This window comes from Acipenser ruthenus, chromosome 13 (genome assembly GCF_902713425.1).
Source record: "Acipenser ruthenus chromosome 13, fAciRut3.2 maternal haplotype, whole genome shotgun sequence".
Lineage (NCBI taxonomy): Eukaryota > Metazoa > Chordata > Actinopteri > Acipenseriformes > Acipenseridae > Acipenser > Acipenser ruthenus.
In genome coordinates, this window is record NC_081201.1 from 5,957,489 (window position 1) to 5,979,411 (window position 21,923).

A 21,923-nucleotide genomic window follows, 5' to 3' on the forward strand; every position below is an offset into this window, starting at 1 on the left:
GCTTTTAGTTTTTGTGTGAGTCTTTTGCTGCGGCTCTACTATACAAACTAAATGGTTAATTCTCCTGAGTATGAAAACTGACGTTATAGGCAGCAGAGAGCCAAACAGCTCAGGCTAGATTTCTCATTCTGGCAGCCTGGAGTACCATTAGCCCCACTCGATTCACTCTATAACTGTGAAAATGAGTATAGAATGAGCCATAATGGGCATAGAATTAGCCATATCTAAATGTTTTATATGGATGATAGTTTTTTGTTTCAACATCAAATTGACTGGAAGAAGTAACTACTATACAATGGCTCCAAAGCTTTCAACTGCACTGCATGACATGAAGGTTCAAGAAATTAATCAAAAGCCAAAAAGGAATGTATTGCTCCTAAAAGATGACTGCCAGTGAGTTATCATTTTAAAAAGAAATGATTCAAGAGATGCACCCTGTATTGTGTATTGCTATCCTCAGTAACACACTACATGATTGGGGCACTGTATTTTTTGCCAAAAAAAAAACAAAAAAAAAGAAACCCAATTTTCAACAAGAACCAGTCTTGCTATTATGTTAAAGTCATCCCTGTGCGCTTAAGTGTGAATTCCCTTCACATGCCCCTTTGTTAAAATGTCATACACATTTGAATGGAAACAATAAGATCTACTCCTTTAATTCTCATGCTCTTGTCCTGCTCAGGTCAGTGTTTACAAGCCATGAAGTGTATGTAGGGTGTAAAACTTGGTAACACTGCAGCGAATCCACAACTGGAGATCAAGGCTCATTGGAGCTAGCTGGGAGAAGGTGCCAGTTTTCTGGGATCAATGGAAAGCAATCATCACAAACAGCACACTTACATATCCTGCCAGGGGACTGCGCCGCTGTGGTTCTGTTAATGATAAAGAGAACGATTGAACTGGCATTTTCTTTCTTTTTTGTTTTACCTTTCCCTTGTATGAAGCTTGCAATATGTTCTTCCTGATTTCTTAATCGCTCACATGTTAATTTTTTTATCCAGTGTCCTACTAATTATAGCTTTTAGATAAATCCACTGAGCCAGTAGAATGATTGCTACCTGCCCACTGGTTTCCTCATTCTGGCACGTGACCTTACGGAATTAGGCTGCTGAACAAATGAACAAATCACACGAGAAAAATGTATTTTGCTTCTATATGAACCATTATTCACAGCTCTTGTTAGAGGTGTTGGATAGATAGAGAGAGCCAGGAAATTGCCACTGAGAGGCCCAGTCTGTTTGTCGGTCTGTGTACTTCTTTCACCACAACTACCACACCACACCAATTAACTCAGCGAAGTGAATAGGCGTGACAGTGTCTTGTGGTACAGCAAAAGCAAATTAGCAAAGTGTAATGAAGCATATTAAAAATCTGAAGACACTGCAAATGCACAATATGAACAGAACAAACATGGACAAGTATGGAATGTATAAAAGTCAAGCGTTTTATCCTAAACTCTCTTTAATACTGCGACAAGTGAGAATATACAAAAACAAACTCGTATGGCGTCACATCCGGCTACTGTACTTTCTTTCTTAAAATCTCACACTTACAAATTTGAACAGAAATCTATACGATCTACTCCGCCCCCGCCCCCGTCCCCGCCCCCAGGCCCCCACGCCCCCAGCCCCCTAGTCTAATACCCCTTGTCCTGCGCAGGTCAGTGTTTACATCAACATCAAGTCACAAAACAGTAAAGAATATGAGTTGCAGCAAATTCCCTCATTGGATCTCCAACATGTGACCAAGGCGCGTACAGCTTTCACCATACGAAATAATGCACCGCAACACCTGGGTACAAGCAAGTCCCTTTGAGCTCAAGAGTTTGTTGAGCTTAATTTCTGCAGTCGACAGACCGCTTATGGAAAACAACAATTGCGAAGAAGCACAACGTGAATATATATATATATATATATATATATATATATATATATATATATATATATATATATGCTTTCTTGTTTTAAGTAGCGTATTTATTTGGTGTTTAGGAATATCTGCATACACTGTATACACAGCACCATCTCGAGGGTAAACGCGGTATGCCCAAGCACAAGCACACCGATCCAGCTATTTTCTGTTGAAGAGTTGTTTTTAGTTTGTTTTTGTCTGGTGATCCACTTTAGTCAATTCTTGAAACGCAAATATCAGTATAATGATACGCATCACATCGAAAGTTCTGAGAAACACGCATTTCCATTAAGCGCGAGTGGTCTGTTACGTGGGTTCAGCATTATCTGAAAAAAAAAAAAAAAACGTTTAAAAATAAGTAAGTACTGTCATAATTCTAAAGATGAAATAAAACCAATAGTGTTGTTTTGTTTACCTAACAATTCAACGTGTCCATTAGCCTGAATTATTTTTCCAAAGGCAACGCCGAGAAGGTTCTTGATACGGTTAGACGTTTTTCTTTTTTTTTTCTGAAGCACCGGTACTACTGAAAATGAATGGATGCACTGTGAATAGGAAGAAATGAAATCGGTGTTAAAGGACGGATGGACTTATTTAAAAGAGCAATTTATACCTGAAGGTAACGTTCCTATATAATAAAACTGTCACAAGTTCAAACTGTATTCAATTTATATTACATTATTAATAATAACAGATGTCATTGTACATTGTCACACACAGAATGATGGATTCACTTGTGCATTGTCGCATTCACTGAGCACGCTGTGACATTGAGCTTATTGCATTGAGATCATTTAAATGTGCAAATGAGGTCATTCAAATAAATATCACACTTGATATGAATTACAATCTGTAGGAATACTTTTACTCATGCTAACAAATTAATTACGGTACTAAAAATGGTCAGATCAAAGATGCATGTTTTACAGTTTGTAAAGTTGCATTGCCACAGTAATTATAAAGTACTTTTCTAGACTGCCGAAACCTCCTATAAAAGCATCCAGGAGTAGGTCTGCCCTCTGTATATGAGCATAAACCATACCTATATGGAAAAGTTTAAAAACCTCTAAGTATTGTTTTGGGTGTGGCTATATCTCCGCATACCATTAAAGAAAATCTTAGTTTGTGAAATTTGTCTGATTAATGAATGAATTATTTTGATGTTCAATTTCACAGTTCCGAAGAGACCTTCTTGTCATGAGCTAGGGAATGTCTTGGAAACAGATCTCCAGATGGGGCCCCATGGCTTGGGACTGACTGTCATTGAAAACAAGCATTTCCTCCAGATAACCAGAGTCAGCCAAAGTAGCATTGCTGCCAACAATGGGGTGCTGCAACCTGGTATGAGCCACACCAGACAACCATATAATCAGTAATTGCATGGATCTACCCTTATACAATTTAACTGTGGCATTTTTCCTGTTCTTCATGTGCTTTTCCCATGGTTATACTGCGCACATACCATAGTTTACCCTGGTTTGCCATGTTTATTAATATGATTTACCATACCTCAGTTTTCTTTACAATGCTTACCTGTGCTTCATATGCTTTCACTATGCTTTATTTCACTATGCTATGCTTTTATTATGGGAAACTTTTATAAGGATATTATGGATAGTATTACATCACTGTGTCAATGCTTGATAATTCTGGCTATGGAAATGCTGCAGCTAACATGAAAGCTTGCAAACCCTTGTAATCAAGATGCCCACGTCTTAACAAGCCAGTACTTCAAAGCCCAAAGTGTATGTGTTTGTAGGGAAATGGATTTCATCGTGGCAGAGTCAATACCCAGCTGTGGTCTTTCTCACTCACAACATAAATGTTTGAAGAGAATCCTTAGATAGAGTAATAGTCAGATATTTTCCATTATTTCTCTAGATTTGTTTTGTATTTCTGCTGATAAAGCTCCTGTTTTGTGGGTAACCTCTCCAGGTGATGTCCTCATTAAAATTGGGAGCGTGGAAGCCTTGGGATGCAAGCTGAGGGAAATCATGCAACAGATTAAAGCAATCCCAGTGGGGGCGGTGCTGTCAATCATGGTGTACAGAGACTACCTTCTCATTCCTGAGGGGTGGGAGAGGAGATCCAGCCCAGATAAACCCAGCAAGAGGTGTGTATATCTATTTACACAGTCACTGCACCTAACATGTGAAACTCAATGTTTTAAAAATAAGATATGTAAAAGTGATTATTTTAAACTCACAACACTAATGGAAGCTGTCTTTGTGTATCCTTTTAATTTAGCACTACAAGTTGCAGTATAGAAAGATGTAAGGAGGAAGCAGATATCATTGATGAGATGCAACAAGGCACTGCCTTCCAAGCATCAATGATATCTCTATCACCGACACGCACTGAATCCAGCACAGAGGTTCCATCATTGCAAGCAGGTTCTGAAGACTCAGTTTCCCTTCCAAGGACACTTACTGTCGGCATACGCGCGTCCTGCGATCTCACAGTTCACTCAGAGCCTGAGGAGTTTTCCCTGTTTGACAATCGCTCAATCTGGCGTATAGTGACAGATGACTCTGCACCATCTTCATCCTCTTCATCATCTCTGTCCTCAGATTTATCACCTGCATGGCTGTCAACTTCATCTTCTTCCTCTTCCCTCTCCACTTCTATTGCATCTTCCTTTGAGCCCCCTTCCTCAACTGTATCTTTTCTCACTTCTACCACTTCTTCATCCTCCTGTCTCAGTCCTTTCTCCTCTTTATTGCATTTTCTCCCTAGACAACCCTCCTCTTCCCTCCCAGCTCAGAGCTCCAATTCTCAACCGTCCATTCTATCCTTCTCTTCTCTCACTGATCCACCCTCTTCAGCACCCCCTGCTTTATTAGCTTCAGCTGCTTCCTCGATAGAGTTGCAGGACATGAAGGATGTAGAAATAACAGAGATTTATTCTGTGTGGGGACGCTTGGAATCGGCAAGCCAGCCAACAAGCCAGCACAAGAAGTGATGATAAAAATACAGACTAAATAGAGACCAAAAGTAAACCTGCGCCTCTGATTTAAGTGACTTGTGAAAGCAGAAGCATTGTGAAAAACACAGCCCCTTTTCAGTTGTATCGGTCAATATCCCACTGAACTGAAATTCACCTGGAAATATACAGAAATTAATCCATTTACCACAAAATTGTTTTTTGTGTTTTATTCTCTGGCAGTATCAGTTGTGGTCTGGTTTGGATGGATTTTAGTCAGTTGTGTTATTTAAATTTTGAATGTCCTTCACAGCTAAGTTCTATACAGATTCAAGTCAACAATTACACTTCCATGTTGGAAGACGTTACCAAAACACAGTCCATAACTGGTTTCATTATTTGGTTTAAGTAACTTGATTCTGGTCCAATCAAGACGGTTGTCTGGAATGTTATTAGTATTTTCAATAACACATAATAAAAAAACTCTATAGTATTGTGTAAGATTTGTTTTCTTTGTATTCAATACTTCATAATTCTGGTCTCAATAGAAAAGAAACGTGAGAAGAATTAATTAGAATCATTCTCATAATTTCATCCCTTTTCTATAGTAGATCTGTTAATTTTGGTTAGACGTATTTACATGTTATAGGCCTGTATAGTCTATATACTGTATAAGCCTACACGTTTCATTATTATGGTCCTGCAGTATTTGCGCTAGATTCAAACATTTTGTTAATTCTCCTGGAACATTCATTAGAATTTTTTCAAGGTTTAAATTCTTAACATTCCAAACAGTTATTTTTAGATAATTCCGTTTTTATACCTGTAACCTTTAATCTTACAATTAAACAAATAATGTTGTATGAGGGTTGAAGACGAAGAAGAAAGCATCGAAAGAAAAGGTAAGTACGAGGTTATTTTTATATTTTTTTCTTATTTATGAAAACGGCATATATTATTATCCTATTATTATTATCCTACTACATTAACATAATTCCGTAGCTCAATGTATTATTCAAATGGTTATAAATACAGTACTTAGACCATCAGTATTCAGTTTATTTACATTAATTAATTACAACGATTGTGTAAAACGTGTAGCTACACGTGTTTTTTTTAAATGTATGTTTTGTTTGATTAAATAAAAAAAAAGTTATAACGTAGTTTTGTTAATGATCAATGATCTACTGAAAAAGAATAGTCCTGCATCATTTCTAACAGATTGTTATTTATTTATTTATTTATTTATTTATTTATTTATTTATTTTAGTATGCCTATATCTGTTTTAAACCACCACGTGACCTTTTTATGAAACGATTATAACACTTGCCAACGCATTTTTTTTTCTATTTTTTTGAACAGACCCATTAAAAAAGTTTCTGAACACACACTGGCGATTGTCTTAAAAGCAAATCTACAAGTTGGACACCATGGCCTGGGCATGGTGATCGTTGAACACGGGCTGCTTCTTCAGATTAGTCAGTTTAATTGAGAAAGGTCCCGCTGCTAAGAACGGACGGTTAAAGCCAGGTAATAAAGCAGGTGATGCATTATCATGGACCAGTTGGTTTATGAAGACAAAAAATATATACTGTAGTGGTAGCTGTACTGTAGTGGTAGCAATGTCTGATTTGAAGTGCTTGTACGAAGTTCCCCACATCTCAATATAAAACAAATCAGCAGCATGCTTAAGGTGAACCAACCGATCCTCAGAACTGTACTACTATGGGGTAAGAAAATAGTTATTCTTACTTCAATGCTGTGTGTTTTGCAAGTGATGTGCTCCTCAAAGTTGGATCAGTGAATGTTATAGGGTACAAGCTTCGTGAACTGCAACGACTTCTCCCGGTCTGGAGTAACTTGCAGATGGCGGTGTACCGAGATTACATTAATATTTATTTATATAGCGCCTTTAACCGAGGGAAAAGGAACAGAAACAGGACTGGGCACAGGGCGAGGGTGGGACCGAAAGGGACAACAGAGTTTGAGAGCATAAGGGACAGGAGGGAACATAGTAAGTGATAAGTGCAGCCAGATAGGGTGGGGCGAGACCATGAAGGGATTTGTAGACTAGGGTAAGGAATTTAAATAAGCAGCAATAGTAAACAGGGAGCCAGTGTAGCTGGTGGAGAAGAGGGGAGGTATGAAAGGAGTGGGGGAGGTTGAATATGATACGGGCGGAGGCGTTTTGAATTTGCTGTAGTGGTGTGAAGGCGTAAGAGGGAAGGCCAAGGAGGAGGGAGTTGCAGTAATCGAGGTGGGTGAAGATGAGAGCATGAACCAGGAGTTTAGTGGCAGAGAAAGAGATGGAGGGGCATATTTTGCGGATGTTGAATAGGTGGAATCGGCAGGTGCGTGTAGTGGCCGAGATATGATCAGCAAGGGAAAGGGTCGCGTCAAAGATGACGCCGAGGTTGCGAGCAGAGTTAACTGGAATGAGGGACAGGGGAGGAAATGAAATGGTGGGGGGGGAAGAACGGGAGGGGAAGAAAAGGATTTCAGTTTTTGATGGGTTGATGAGGAGGTATTGGCATGCCATCCAAGATTGGATAGCAGTCAAGCAGGCAGTTATACGGGCGGAAAGGTCAGGGTTGAAGGAAGGGAAGGAAAAGAAAATCTGGGTGTCGTCATCAAAGAAATGGTGGGGGAAGTTAAATGAAGAGATTAAAGCTTCAAGAGGTGAGGTGTACAGAGAGAATAACAAGGGTCCGAGGACAGAGTCCTGGGGAACACCAACAGTCAGAGGGGAGGGGGGAGAGGTGAAGCTGTTGAAAGCAACAGAAGAGGTGCGGGAAGATAGGTATGAGTGCAACAAGCTGAGGGGTGTTCCAGAAATGCAGAGGTTGGAAAGGGTGGAGAGGAGGATGGGATGATCAACTGTGTCAAAGGCAGAGGAGAGATCAAGGAGAATGAGAATTGAAGAGAGGCCAGCGTGAGAGGAGTTGGCCAGATGATTCTAGACAGTGAGGAGAGCAGTCTCCGTGGAATGGGAAGGACGGAAACCAGATTGGAATCGGGGATAGAGGGAGTTGACGGATATGTATTGTGATAGGCGTACATGAACTAGACGCTCAAGGAGTTTTGAAAAATACGGAAGGAGAGAGATTGGGCGGTAGTTGGCAGGGCGGGCAGGATCAAGAGTGGGTTTTTTTTAGCGGAGGAATGATGATAGCTGATTTAAAAGCAGCAGGGCAGATACCGGTGGACAGGGAGGAGTTAAAGAGGGAGACAAGATAGGGGAGGATAAGAGGGAGTAAAGGGGGTAGGAGGGAAGTAGGGACAGGATCCACAGGGGAAGAGGTAGGGTGGGCCTTTGAAATGATGGAGGAGAGTTCAGAATAAGATGTGGGGGGAAAGTCAGTAAAGGGGGCATTAGGAGCAAATGGAGGTCGAATGGGGAGCTGGGGATGGGGGCTAGTCTGGGGGAGAGTCTGGAGGTGTAGACGAATAGTACTGATTTTGTTTGTGAAATAGTGAGAGAAATCACTAGCAGTGAGGGTTGGGAGAACTGAAGATTGGGGTGAAGAAGGGGGACGGAGTAGTTTATTGAGGGTTAGGAAAAGCTGACGGGTATGAGGAGCCAAAGCAGTGATGAGAGTTTGGAAGTAGTCATGTTTGGCTAGTTCCAAAGCAGAGAAGAAATTAGAAAGGAGGGAGTGATAGGTTTGAAGGTTCAAAGGTGAGGGAGAGGACTTCCAGAGTCACTCAGCCTGGCGCAATGAACGTCGGTCTGATTTAAGGGAAAGAGTGAGCCATGGCTGAGAAGGCCTATGTGAAGGAGAATAAGGACATAAGGGGGCTAGGGAGTTAAGGGAAGAAGATAGCGCACTAGATAGGGTGGCAGAGGCTAAGTCCGGGTGAAGGGAAGAGAAGTTAAAGATGGAGGGAAGCAGCGAAGAGGAAAGGGAGATCAGGGAACTGGTGTCTAGAGTACAGAGATTACGACGGAGGACAGGCAGCAAGGGTAGCAGAGTGGAGGGAGAGGGGGAGGGTAGGGAGAGGGTAAGGGAAAGGAGGAGATGATCAGAGGGAGGTCGGGGGGCAGTTATGGTGGATGATGTTGCCTTACAGTCGGAGAGGAAGATAAGGTCGAGGGTATTACCAGAGGTGTGGGTAGGGGGCGAAGGGAGAAGCGAGAGGTTAAATGAGTTGGTGAGGGGGAGAAGGGCAGAAGCAATGGGGGAGCAATGTAGATGGAGGTTGAAATCTCCTAGGAGAATTAATGGGTGAGGGAGGGGTAGGAGGGAGGAGAGGAGGCAATCAAGATGGTCGAATATACCCGCTGTTTGGAAAAACAAACTTCTCTAATAACTGGTCTGCCAGAAAAAATGAGACAGGTTTGCAACTACATTTTTACCAGATATTATGCATATAGAAAGTAATTAGCTGCATCAAGAAAGGATAGTAGCTTTTTGTAATATGATTTGGATATGTGCAAAACAAATAATGAATATTACCGGTATATATTATTCTTTTTATATATTTTATTTTCATGAAATACAGTACATTGGCTGTTGTGTTATGTAGTTAAAACACAAAATTAGAATTGATTAGCAATGCTCCTGAAACACTGCTGTAAGGGAAGGTGATCAAGTTCTAGACTCCACTGCAAAGCCTTGGATCATTTTTAAGTGCATACATTGGTTTAGATTTAAACCAAGAACAGTTATAGACAAAAGTCTAAAAAGCTTCCTGTATCTTTTAGGTCTGAACAAAGCACCAAACCTTCTCTTCTCCCCTTGGTCATTCTACTCTTTGCCAAACCATCCTTGTCTTACCATACTACTTATGTATCTTCTCACTGTTCCACCTTCTACTTTACCTTCTATCATTATCCCACCTTCCTCTTTTTCTCACATCTCAGATTGTTCTCTGTCTTCTTTTATTCCACCCTCTGCTTTGTCATTGGAGTTGCAGAACACAAAAGATGGTAGAAATAATATAGTCTGTTTTTAAGGGGCTCTCCTCTGAACTAGATCTAGCCACTATAAGAGGTGATTATGATAATGTAGACTCAGAGTGAAAGTTAACCTATTCTCCCTGTGACTCATATGCAGAATGATTGTAACCACCCCCTCTTTTTATTTTTAGTTGCAGCTCAATACCACATGAATGAAATTCACATAACTGAATCAATTTACCATGATATATAAACCAATGGCTTGTATTTTATTTCCTGCTGATTCTGATCACTTTCAGGATCAATTGTGGTCTCATTTTGATAAATTGTGTTTTTTTAAAAAATAAAATAAATACTCTTCTAGGGCATTCAAAGTACAGATTCAAGTTTTGAAGGTGGCTAAAAACAAAACAAAAATATATCCCACACTCAGAGGTTTATTATCCCTACCTGACACTCATACATAGGAGGCAAATGTTACCAAAACACAGTACAGAACTGCTTTGTTAAATTTGTTATACTGGACATGCTGGAAACAGAATGTTCAGTCAAGACTTATCTTAAGCCTTCACCTGAAATGTTATTTAAATAAAAAAAAAACTGCATCATATTTTGTATTATTTGTTTTATATTAAAGAGTATCCAATACATTATGATATCTCACTTCCACAGATGAAAAGAAACAATAAGAAGTCCTTTCAATAACTTTTATATCATCCCTTCAACCTGTTAACCAAGGGTGGACATATTTACAATTGTTACAGTCTATACTAATTTCATAATTATTATTGAGGATTTGCTCAATCTCCACATTGAGGGCCTTTTGAATGCTATGTAATAGGAGGCTCAAAGATGAACGTCATAACTGAAGGCAAGCACTGTACAAGGTTCTTTTATATTTTTGGCTTATTACCATTCAATCTGCAAAATTGTTGGAACATGATTCTCTACACTATGTTTTGTTAATAATCTAGTTTTAATGTTGCAGTAGACAGGGTAAGAGCCTGTGTGTGCTTCCCGAACCTACCACCTTAAATAACTGAGTGTACAGCACTGGGGTGAAAAACAACTGGTATTTAGCATACATTTTGCATTAAATTTCTTCTTTAAAAAAATAACACCCCCCTCTTAACCAAGCCAAATCATACATCAAAAGGCACAATTTACTCACTTCCATTGTGTTGATACCATTTATAAAAACAAAAAAATAAAATTACAAAAAACAGATGGTATTTATAAATGTTATTTTAATGTGTAATTCCACATGTCTTTGTTATAATTGATATTATTTCTTCAGGAAAAATGGAGGATTTCATGACTTCCTTACTATTTTGATTCCAGATGTTTATTTTAATTGCGTTTCACATGCTCCATGAATTGCTGCATCCAATTTTTTCAGGAGGACCAAACTATTTTACAAAATATGTTTTGCTATACAGAACACTGATTGTAATACTTATTTTCCTACCCTAAAATATAAGATACATATTTAATTAAACAAATACCCACAAAAACAACTAGACAGATACGTTTAATGAATTTACATCTGATATACAGGGAACTGCCAAATGTAAAATCTTTTTATCCTGATACACTTATTACGAAAACATTCTTCTAAAAATGATAATTAACCAGTAAAATGAACCCTGCAAGGGTAGACAGAATATGTATGGAACTGGGTCCATTCAAAAATTATTGAACGAGCAGCAATAAACACATTCCTTTAAAGTTCTTATTGAAATATTCTTATTTTATTTTTTTATTTTATTTTTTTATAATTCATCCACAAAGGGTGTGTTCCCCAAGTTTCCCCTTGTTGCCATAGACTTCTTGCCAGCAACAAACTTCTTGGCAGCCTAAGATAATAATAAAAAAAGTGTTATTGTACAAAAGCTATTTAACAAACTCTTTCAGTAATACAGAAGTATAAAAGAATAGCGGAATGGAGTATAATTGCACTTACATTTACAACATCATTGGCAGACACAGAATCAATTGTTTGGGCTGCAGACTCCGGCTGTATGCAAGTGCCACTTGCAAGTGTTTGGGTGCCAATCTCATCCAACAACCCATTTGTGCTTTCCATCGACATCAAATATCTAGCCTTGAGTTGGTTCCTGTGGTTTATAATAACAATAATAAATGGTTTATTATGCAGTTACAAAAAAGCAACACTTGTTTAATTTAAGTCTGTTATTACATTAATGACGCTCCAAACCAATAAATAGCCTCCCAGTACTTTTTGCTTTGGTTTCACATTTAAAATGCACTTGCAATGAACGAAGTTAAAAACGTACTTTGCTCTTGTCACATCAGCTGCAGTGACACCTCCCTGTGCAACTGCTTTGATTTGGGCCATAGCTGCCTGGATGACCTGCACAGTCAAAGAAACAAAGGTTCTTTACTAAAACAGAACAAGGTATATTGTTTGTCCCTAAACACATTCATATAAATGCACTGAATACTGGAAATAAACAGGAGAATTACAATCAACAACACATTAAAATAATGAAAGGTATGTACAGGGCCAGATTAACTTGTAGGCAAACTAGGCAGCTGCCTAGGGCCCAAAGTCATGGGGGGCCCCATAATGAAAAGCTTTCATTTATTTATTTATTTTTAAAACAGATACAGATTTAATCGCAAACTGGAATAACTTCACTCACTGACATTTCAACCAAGGCAGTGCATCTCACTTGTGTTCACACAAAATCAAACTGGCTGACCTGGAACTTACTCACTCACTTTTGCACGGTGACACAAGTAAATTCCAGGTCAGTCAGTTTGTTTTTGCTTGAATACAGCAAACAATGTCTCTTTCTGGTGCAGCAAAGCATTAAACACAAGAAATGGGAAGAAGAATTCAAGCGGCAAAGAGGGGGCTTTAGAAATATTTTTACAAATCAGTGCAGAAAGCCCCGAACCCCCGGAAACCTTATCCCTGACCCTGGAGAACGAGCATTTTTTAATGAAGTGTGTCAAAAAACACCTCCGATCAACAGTAAAGAAGGAAAGCTCAACCTTTGCTGTGTGGTGACTGAGAAAGAAGTAAGCCAGGTTAAACTGCATTTGACTTAAGGTTGCCAACCGTCCACACATTTAAGGCCAGTCAGTAAAAAAAGTGTCACATTTGAACACAAACGTAAATAATTTAATTTTGGATCGAAATAAATATGGTATATTTCTTATTGCTTTGTGGCTTTCCCAATCAGCTCGAATGACACCTTATGTGATGGTAGTGAAAAGTATCAAAAGAATGCCAATTAACAATACTGGGCTGAAATTAGTATACAAGTTCTTCAACCAAGTCCAAAGCACAGCGAGGTCAGAGACATCGTCCAGCTTGCAATAGTTTTTTGTTATTGGAAATATGCTGGATAGCCTAGATGGAATTTATGCAATAACAAGTGACTGACTTGATGGATCTTAAGACGGGATCTGGCAGCTGATGAAAACTGGCACAAAACTGCGCTCTTGTCTACACCTAGCGGAGAGCCACATTTTTCTACACTTGCCAAGTTTGCCATTAATATGATACAGACTGGAGAGAACTGCAGAATTAGAATTCTCAGACGAACCTTGTAAAAACAGACGAAAGAAATCAATTGTCTACAGACATTCTGAAAGGAGTTCTGACCATCAAAATTACTGTTAAACAGCATCAGCTTAAGAACAACAAAGCAAATATCACCAGAAATAAATAAGACCTAAAGAAATCCAAGTATACAAAACACTAGCCTACTTTATAATGTATTTTATGATTTCATTTTTTTTATTTTTTAAATGATGACAGTAAAAAAAAAAAGGCCACTGTAATGTGCCAGTAAAAACAAAATTACAAGGTGGGCAACACAACAATGTACACGTATGTGTTTTTTTTTTTAAATGTATGTTTGTGTACTATAGGGGACCTAGTGGACAAAAGTTTGAGCACCCTCCTATATAGAAGCGTCACGTTTTTTAAATTGGATAACAATCAACCTAGGGTGCTCTTGTCCATATTCAAAGTGTTGTATTTTTACTCAGTAAATCGAGAAAAGTGATTATCAAGCTGCGCTCACTGGCACACTGCCTTCAATTAAACTGTTTCTGTCAGATTCGATCAGTTCAGAGCAATGCGTGAAACTTTCGTCATAATTAATAAACTAGAATTTCGGCAAAATTGACTGATCAAAGCCATGTAGGCAGCAGTGTGGAGTAGTTGTTAGGGCTCTGGACTCTTGAACGGAGGGTCGTGGGTTCAATCCAAGGTGGGGGACACTGCTGCTGTACCCTTGAGCAAGGTACTTTACCTAGATTGCTCCAGTAAAAACCCAACTGTATAAATGGGTAATTGTAAGTAAAAATAATGTGATATTTTGTAACAACTGTAAGTCGTCCTGGATAAGGGCGTCTAAGAAATAAATAATAATAAAAATAATAATAATAATAATAATAACTTAAACAAAAATGTTACCTTTTGCAAATTGGTCCAGCATGAGTTATAGAAGCTAAAATTATTTTAAAAAATATAATAATAATAATAATAATAATAATAATAATAATAATAATAATAATAATAATAAATATATATAAAATTGTCTATTTGTTGTTATTCATCTAGCAAGTTAGTGACCCAGAAGTGTATGTTTGCTTAGAGCACCGTGATGGGCATATATGAATACAATGTATGTGTATGAAAAAGGATTTTACATTTTCCCCATGGATTTTATTTTACTGAACTTTGAATGTTTAACGATATCAATATCTTCTTTAAAAAATGTACAACCGTACTTACATCACCAGCTACACCCGCCTGGGAAATTGTGTAAAAACCAAACAGTCCAGCATCAGAATAGCTTGCGTTGAATGCTGTGGTCTGTGGAACAAAGAAGTTTAAAATGTGAACAATGCAAGTAAGAGATTCGCAGAGTACTTTACGTTGGTTATGTAGCTTCATATTTGAGCTCAATGTAACACTCACGTCAAATGGCTGGGTTGTGGCCTTGGCTACTCCCTGGCTTAGCTTGCTCATCATGTTGGTCCCCCTCTTGATGTAAGGCCCAGCCCCCAGCACGTGCTGAAGGACAGCAAACGCATTGGCCTCAGCACTTCCTGCTGCTGCCCCCTCAGCTACTACAGCAGCGTGGACTAGGCTGTCTGCATTCTGCTCTCTGACCTCACCTGGAAACACACACACACTGCTCAACTCTCAACCCCAACAGCAAACTACTCTCTGACTTCAATGCATTAATGAATCAGTGGCCTGACTAAATTAGAATTGTTGAACCAGAAAATTAAATGTTAATTCAAATTGTTACTAACAATATATTTTGTTTTAAATCCAAAATGACTAGGATGCTTCACCATGTACAGTAATATTGTAAGAATTTAGTTACCCCCGCGATAGACTGCCTTGGCTCCAGCAGCACCCTGTCCACTCCTGATATTGAGGAAGTGTTCTCCCACTTGCTTCAGAACAGCATGGTCAACCCCTGCGAGCAGAAATGAAGAGTTTCACTTTGACAGACCCTTTTATTTTTTTTTAAATTAAAATCAGCTCTAATTCTACCTTATTTGGAAAACCTACTTATAAACTAAAATAGTATAGAACATACAGTACTGTGCAAAAGTTTTAGGCAGGTGTGAAAAACTGCTGTAAAGTAAGAATGCTTTCAAAAATAGACATGTTAATAGATTATATTTATCAATTAACTAAATGCAAAGTGAGTGAACAGAAGAAAAATCTAAATCAAATCCATATTTGGTGTGACCACCCTTTGCCTTCAAAACAGCATCAATTCTTCTAGGTACACTTGCACACAGTCAGGGATTTTGTAGGCATATAGTCAGATGTATGATTAAACAATTATACCAAACAGGTGCTAATGATCATCAATTCAATATGTAGGTTGAAACACAATCATTAACTGAAACAGAAACAGCTGTGTAGGAGGAATAAAACTGGGTGAGGAACAGCCAAACTCAGCTAACAAGGTGAGGTTGCTGAAGACAGTTTACTGTCAAAAGTCATACACCATGGCAAGACTGAGCACAGCAACAAGACACAAGGTAGTTATACTGCATCAGCAAGGTCTCTCCCAGGCAGAAATTTCAAGGCAGACAGGGGTTTCCAGACGTGCTGTCCAATCTCTTTTGAAGAAGCACAAAGAAACGGGCAACGTTGAGGACCGTAGACGCAGTGGTCGGCCAAGGAAACTTACTGCAGCAGATGAAAGACACATCATGCTTACTTCCCTTCGCAATCGGAAGATGTCCAGCAGTGCCATCAGATCAGAATTGGCAGAAAACAGCGGGACCCTGGTACACCCATCTACTGTCCGGAGAAGTCTAGTCAGAAGTGGCCTTCATGGAAGACTTGCGGCCAAAAAGCCATACCTCTGACGTGGAAACAAGGCCACACGACTCAACTATGCACGAAGACACAGGAACTGGGGTGCAGAAAAATGGCAGCAGGTGCTCTGGACTGATGAATCAAAATTTGAAATATTTGGCTGTAGCAGAAGGCAGTTTGTTCGCCGAAGGGCTGGAGAGTGGTACCCGAATGAGTGTCTGCAGGCAACAGTGAAGCATGGTGGAGGTTCCTTGCAAGTTTGGGGCTGCATTTCTGCAAATGGATTTGGGGATTTGATCAAATAATGGTCTCCTCAATGCTGAGAAGTACAGGCAGATACTTATCCATCATGCAATACCATCAGGGAGGCATCTGATTGGCCCCAAATTTATTCTGCAGCATGACAATGACCCCAAACATACAGCGAAAGTCATTAAGAACTATCTTCAGCGTAAAGAAGAACAAGGAGTCCTGGAAGTGATGGTATGGCCCCCACAGAGCCCTGATCTCAACATCATCGAGTCTGTCTGGGATTACATGAAGAGAGAGAAGCAACTGAGGCTGCCTAAATCCACAGAAGAACTGTGGTTAGTTCTCCAAGATGTTTGGGCTAACCTACCTGCCGAGTTCCTTCAAAAACTGTGTGCAAGTGTACCTAGAAGAACTGATGCTGTTTTGAAGGCAAAGGGTGGTCACACCAAATATTGATTTGATGTGGATTTTTCTTCTGTTCACTCACTTTGCACTTTAATTGATAAATATAAACTATTAACATGTCTATTTTTGAAAGCATTCTTACTTTACAGCATTTTTTCACACCTGCCTAAAACTTTTGCACAGTACTGTATACACAGTGCTTCCTCGCTATAAAGCGGGTCTCGGGGACACACAATATAAAATAACTCTCCATAAATCACATATAGTGAAGCAAAAATGTATCTCCGTGAATTAACCATGCATAAAGCACCATGTAAATCAACTCTATTTCTTACAAAAAAGATAATATTTCCACTCGTGGATAATTTTAATTAGCAGTTTATAAACTATAAATAGCCTGGCTAAATGGTGGTCGGGAGTTCAGTTTGAAAGCGACAGTCAAGCAAACCAAGTGCGAGAAGCGGGTCGGGGAAGGGGAAGAGGGAACAGGCTCGCTCCAGGTTCGGCTGCCGGAGCGGGGCTGAAGCGAAGCTGAAGCGTTTCATCTCCCGGAGAAAGCCGCAGCTCCTCTCGCAGCAAAAAAGTAAATACATTAGAAAAGATAACCACGTAATAGTCTGTTAAGTGCCAGCACAGCTTTTCTTCAGTTCAGATACTGAATCAAAAGGAAGAGACGGAAACAGAAGTTAGACTGAGAAGTTGTTTACAGTTTGAACAACACCAGTACTGTATTTACTGTAGAAATATTGCATAAATCACTAGTATAGGGTATTGGGGGGAGAGCCTTATAGCGAGGGAGCACTGTATATATAAAAAAAATAAACACACTTACCAAGTCCAACCAATGCCATTCTTGCACTTGTAAAATTGTTTTGGACAAACGCATGCAGCTGAAATAAATAAATAAATAAATAAATAAATAAATAAATAAATAAATATTCAAAAGAAAAAGCCATTTCTTAAATGACTAATATTTTTTCAAAAGGGTATGTTATTAGGCATAGTAAACATTTTTCCCTCTCACCTGCTCCGAAGTGATCTTGCCAACCCTATAATCTGGACAGTACAGTGTGTTGCAGAGGGCACTTTTATAGGCAGCAGTGTGCAGATTTTCAAGAACACCTAGAACAATTTTTTTTAAAAAGGTTAAAGCGGTCCTCAAAATTATTTAAAACCATCAACAATCTCCCATCCTCAAAATTAAACAAAAACCAAGTGTTTTTGTAATTAACTAACCCTATATGATAGGCACTACTTAAATATTTAAAAAAGCATTCTGCACGATTAATGAAATTTTATGTAAATACAGTCGGCACTCACATATCCGACCATATAAAACTTTGACTTCAGTGACTGTTAAGAGTGACTATCCAAAGTCAGTATTCAGAATTGCAGAATATAGTGCTCGATAAGGCCCTAATGTCACAGTTCACATTAGTCGCTTGTCTCGATCGCTTTGTTTTGGCTGCATTTGTCAGGTTAAACTGGTACTTAATCAAATAAATTGTAACATTGACGAGATGGGCTTTGTATCAGAAAACTGGCGACAGAGTCGGAAATCACGTGTGACAAGCAAGTGCATTAATTTGTTACATATATATAAAATGGGAATTGATTTGTTTAATAAGAACGGTAAAATGCGACCAACGTGCATCTGAGAGCTGACTGTCTAGAACTGTCAAATCCTTTATCACAAAACAAAGCTAAGCCATTCCTGCTGTGCAAATGGCATGTGAACACTTGATTTATCCCTCTATACTGATCAGTTTCTTTATAACATGCCCTACATTTGTGTATCCCAATTTCAACAAAGCTGCCTGTCACCTGCTAGGGTTATTCCATCTTGCCTTCTCAGCGCTTGCAACCTGAGGGTTTCTTTTTGTGAACACATACAAAAGAACAAATCACTTCAATGTTGGAGGTGTTGAAGTGGGGTGCTTTTCCTCATTTATTGAGAACATACCGAGCTGAGGGTTCTGTAAAGCTAGCGCTTTGTCCACCTTTATCCTGGATGTGAGGTCAGCCACCTCCCAATGCCTGAATTCAGGTGCAGTGGTTACATTGATCAGGTACTCCATTACAGTGTCACTGCAAAACAAACAGAACATTTTCATTCCTTGGACGCAGTGTTTTTGCTATGCTTGTCACAAATTCTTAAGTTTTGAAAGTACTATTCTATTATTAGTTCCCGGCAACAGGAACTTTACCATGATTTCACCAACCAGTAACAGACAATGTAATTTCTGGACTTGTATAATGAAAACCGGAATCTCTCCAACAAAGCCAATGAAAAAGGCAAAACTATCAAGCTGTCTCTCCTTGTGACAAACATCAATGTAACTCCTCAACAGTGTTACAAAAGTATTTAAATCAATACTCACACATAGTCACGCATGCACTCCACAGAGTAAACCATATTCTCTTTGGTAGACGTCACACTGAAAATAAAACAGCAAACAAATGAATACATAGTACAACAAGATAATTTTAAAAGTTAGAATTTGTTTATCAAATTACAAGCACAAAGATAATTAAAACCGCCAACATTCCAAATACTTATTCTCTAATATGTTCATGGTGGGTTATTTTAACACACATGACAACACAATGTTATTTTAAACTATTTTCATATTTAGAGAAGTTAATTTGCTTAAAACTTTCACTGACCTCAGACCACCACCAACAGCTTCAACACCTCGAGTGATCCTAAATGCAGAAGCTCCTTTTGTAGTCTGGGGTGTAGGGATGAAAAAACAAGCAAACAAAAAACAGTTAAACAGGGAAAACTCCAAAACATAAACCAGTGCTGTTGTCATAAGAGGACGAAGCTCACTTCGTTCTAAAATAAAATATGGTTTCTTGACAAATCCAGCTGTTATACATGCATTAGCTTGGCATCACGTACCAGGTTTGCCGCAAGTCGGAGGAGATGGGTGACTCCGAGGTCGCCCACATTCTCGTACCTGCTGCCTGCCCTCACAAACACACCGATCTTGGAGCAAGGAGAGTAGTTCTCCAAGGAGGCAATAACCAGCCCATTGGGCAGCTTGGTGATCTAAAGAGAAATCAGAACCCAATTTAAAACTCTCACCTATCAGGGATACCCTGTCTACATTTTCAGATCAGGCAAAGAAGTATTAAAATAAATATGCTGTAAAACATTGTTAGTACTTGATGCTATATGCTACATACTTGGAGAAGAAAAGTTAAGTTACCAGCAAGAAATCCTAACTGAGCAAATGTTATATAGAACTAATCCATCAAAAAGACAAGAATGTTGAAATGTAAAGCAACAAAGCAGATGCACACTATACTTTTAATGACCACCCAACGTCTGAAGCAAAGGACATTATCTTGGAATACGCATAAACTGTGGGCCGACAACACATCCGTTGGTCTATAACGAGGCATAATGTGCCATAATTATATACATTACTGTGCCAAAGACTGCAAACAATTCCAGCCTTATGTCTTCTAACAAACAAGTTGCAAATATGAATTCCTAAATAGAATTTGTCAAACAGAAACCCTAAACTGCACAGTAGCTGCTTTATTTACATGAGTGCTGTGACAGTCGAGGGTTCTACGCTGTACTGCATACTTTTAGGAGAAGAAAGCATGCATGTATATAAAACGCAGGCATATATTACAAAGGACACATGCCACAAGTGCCTGCAGTGCAGACCAGCTTTCCAATTACAAAGCTGTAGTGTTTGCAACAAGAAATGCACATACGTGGACATCTTGCGGAGGATGGCTTGCACCTGGAGGGGCCTTGAAGCCACTGAGCGGTTCACTCAAAGGAGTACTGCTCTTGACTGCATAGAACCGTCTCCGCAGAAACAAACATAAGTTAATGCACACTGACCTGGGGATCCTGAGCAGGAAGCCTTACTCGCTCTGCAGCTGCCGCAGCTTCAAACTTAGGGGCAGCTTGGGCTGAATAAAGCCTCCTCTGCAAATCAGAATTAAGGAAAGACAGGTTTAACATATAGCACGTTTATTACAGGGGTAAGACAAAAGAAAATTAGTATTTGAAAGCTGTGTCGCCTTGTTGCAAGTAAGTTTCAGTCAAAACAGAACAGACAGAAGAGACACTCCCTAGAGGATTATTGTTGCTGATTTCCACCTCCCATGAAATAATTAGAGGTGATAATTACTGCTACTATAGAATGAAATGGCAACAGGAAACTCTGTTATCTATGCAATAGAAGAAGAATACAAATCAGTGTAATAGCTTTTTATTAGTTTAAGCATTATCGTTGACTAATGTTGCACCCAATCGTTTTGATCAAGTTCAAAGTAATTCAATACAGGACCGTACAAGTCCTGAACAGTGGTTGCCTGTCTGTCTGTCAAGTAAAAATTAAGATTACAGATATCATCAATATGTTTTCTAAAACAGCTTTAAAGTAAGTTCTGTGATAATTTTGTCAGGAACGCAGAAGTAAACACAATGACCTTCACTTCAGCTACTTGCTTCTGAAAACCCATTTTATCGTTTCCTATCGCAAACTGCATGCCACCGTAAAGCTCGTTTAAAATAAACTAAATAACTAGCCCCATGTCTAGTTTAATTCATCAACTGTTGTATCACAAATGAACGATGTGTATATCTCTGTTAAACTCAGATAACAAGACTTGCCCCCCTGGTATCCGCTCAGCAGGGCCTTACTTGAAATAACCAACGAGCTTCGATACTAACTATTTTCTACCAACTGTTTATTAAATATGCATTTTTGTGAAATCTACAGAGCAAACCATACGCGTTCGTTTTATTTTGAGCTTACAGAGAGGTAACTAATATTCCGCATCCCCTTCATGACGTCTCCTTTAGCCACTAGCAGGAGGGAAGACAATATGGCAGACGGACGTCCTACCCAGACTGCCACGCGTTCCTTGACCAATCAGATAACCGCAAGCCATTTCCAAGGCACGCGTTACAGAACGTGTGAAACTGTAGCCACGTGTTCGCCATCTTGGCTCTATATTCACTACGGTTAACTACACGACCTTCACCTTTCGTTGGAGCCACAATGGCTTTAGTTTCAGCTGGTTCCTTATCCCCCTTTCCCTTCCCAATAACGATATAATAGAAAGTAAAACGTTATATAGCACAAAACACCCTCCAAAAATATTAATTAATATATAGTGTTACAAAAAACAACCTGGGCGGTATTGCTATTTGTCAGTGACT

The 21,923-nt window shown here is 39.1% G+C and overlaps 2 protein-coding genes across 2 annotated transcripts; one reads left to right on the forward strand and one right to left on the reverse strand.

The window, feature by feature from the left end:
* Positions 1 to 2,472: 2,472 nt before the first annotated feature.
* Positions 2,473 to 5,291, forward strand: LOC131740185 (PDZ domain-containing protein 9-like). Its single transcript, XM_059035538.1, has 4 exons — positions 2,473 to 2,530; positions 3,088 to 3,252; positions 3,847 to 4,024; positions 4,159 to 5,291. The coding sequence occupies exons 1-4, from the start codon at positions 2,473 to 2,475 to the stop codon at positions 4,871 to 4,873; spliced, it is 1,116 nt and encodes a 371-aa protein (XP_058891521.1). The 3' UTR covers positions 4,874 to 5,291.
* Positions 5,292 to 11,064: 5,773 nt separating this feature from the next.
* LOC117417923 (cytochrome b-c1 complex subunit 2, mitochondrial-like) lies at positions 11,065 to 21,634 on the reverse strand. Its single transcript, XM_034030334.3, has 14 exons — positions 21,517 to 21,634; positions 20,595 to 20,681; positions 19,632 to 19,781; positions 19,394 to 19,458; positions 19,108 to 19,164; positions 18,690 to 18,814; positions 17,751 to 17,848; positions 17,559 to 17,616; positions 15,114 to 15,209; positions 14,699 to 14,898; positions 14,513 to 14,593; positions 12,033 to 12,109; positions 11,699 to 11,852; positions 11,065 to 11,591 (listed from the first exon to the last, which is right to left on the reverse strand). The coding sequence occupies exons 1-14, from the start codon at positions 21,547 to 21,549 to the stop codon at positions 11,508 to 11,510; spliced, it is 1,365 nt and encodes a 454-aa protein (XP_033886225.3). The 5' UTR covers positions 21,550 to 21,634; the 3' UTR covers positions 11,065 to 11,507.
* Between the last annotated feature and the right edge of the window lie 289 nt (positions 21,635 to 21,923).

Bases quoted from the DNA above. Each gene is read 5' to 3' on its own strand.
- LOC117417923 (XM_034030334.3), bottom strand. From the start codon at position 21,549: ATGAAGGGGATGCGGAATATTAGTTACCTCTCT. The intron at 19,782-20,594 runs GTCAGTGTGCAT...ATTTCTCTTTAG, and splicing joins TTCCTGCTCAGGATCCCCAG to ATCACCAAGCTGCCCAATGG. The intron at 17,617-17,750 runs GTGAGAGGGAAA...TATTTATTTCAG, and splicing joins GCAAGATCACTTCGGAGCAG to CTGCATGCGTTTGTCCAAAA.
- LOC131740185 (XM_059035538.1), top strand. From the start codon at position 2,473: ATGAAATCGGTGTTAAAGGACGGATGGACTTATTTAAAAGAGCAATTT. The intron at 3,253-3,846 runs GTATGAGCCACA...TAACCTCTCCAG, and splicing joins CAATGGGGTGCTGCAACCTG to GTGATGTCCTCATTAAAATT. The intron at 4,025-4,158 runs GTGTGTATATCT...CTTTTAATTTAG, and splicing joins CCAGATAAACCCAGCAAGAG to CACTACAAGTTGCAGTATAG.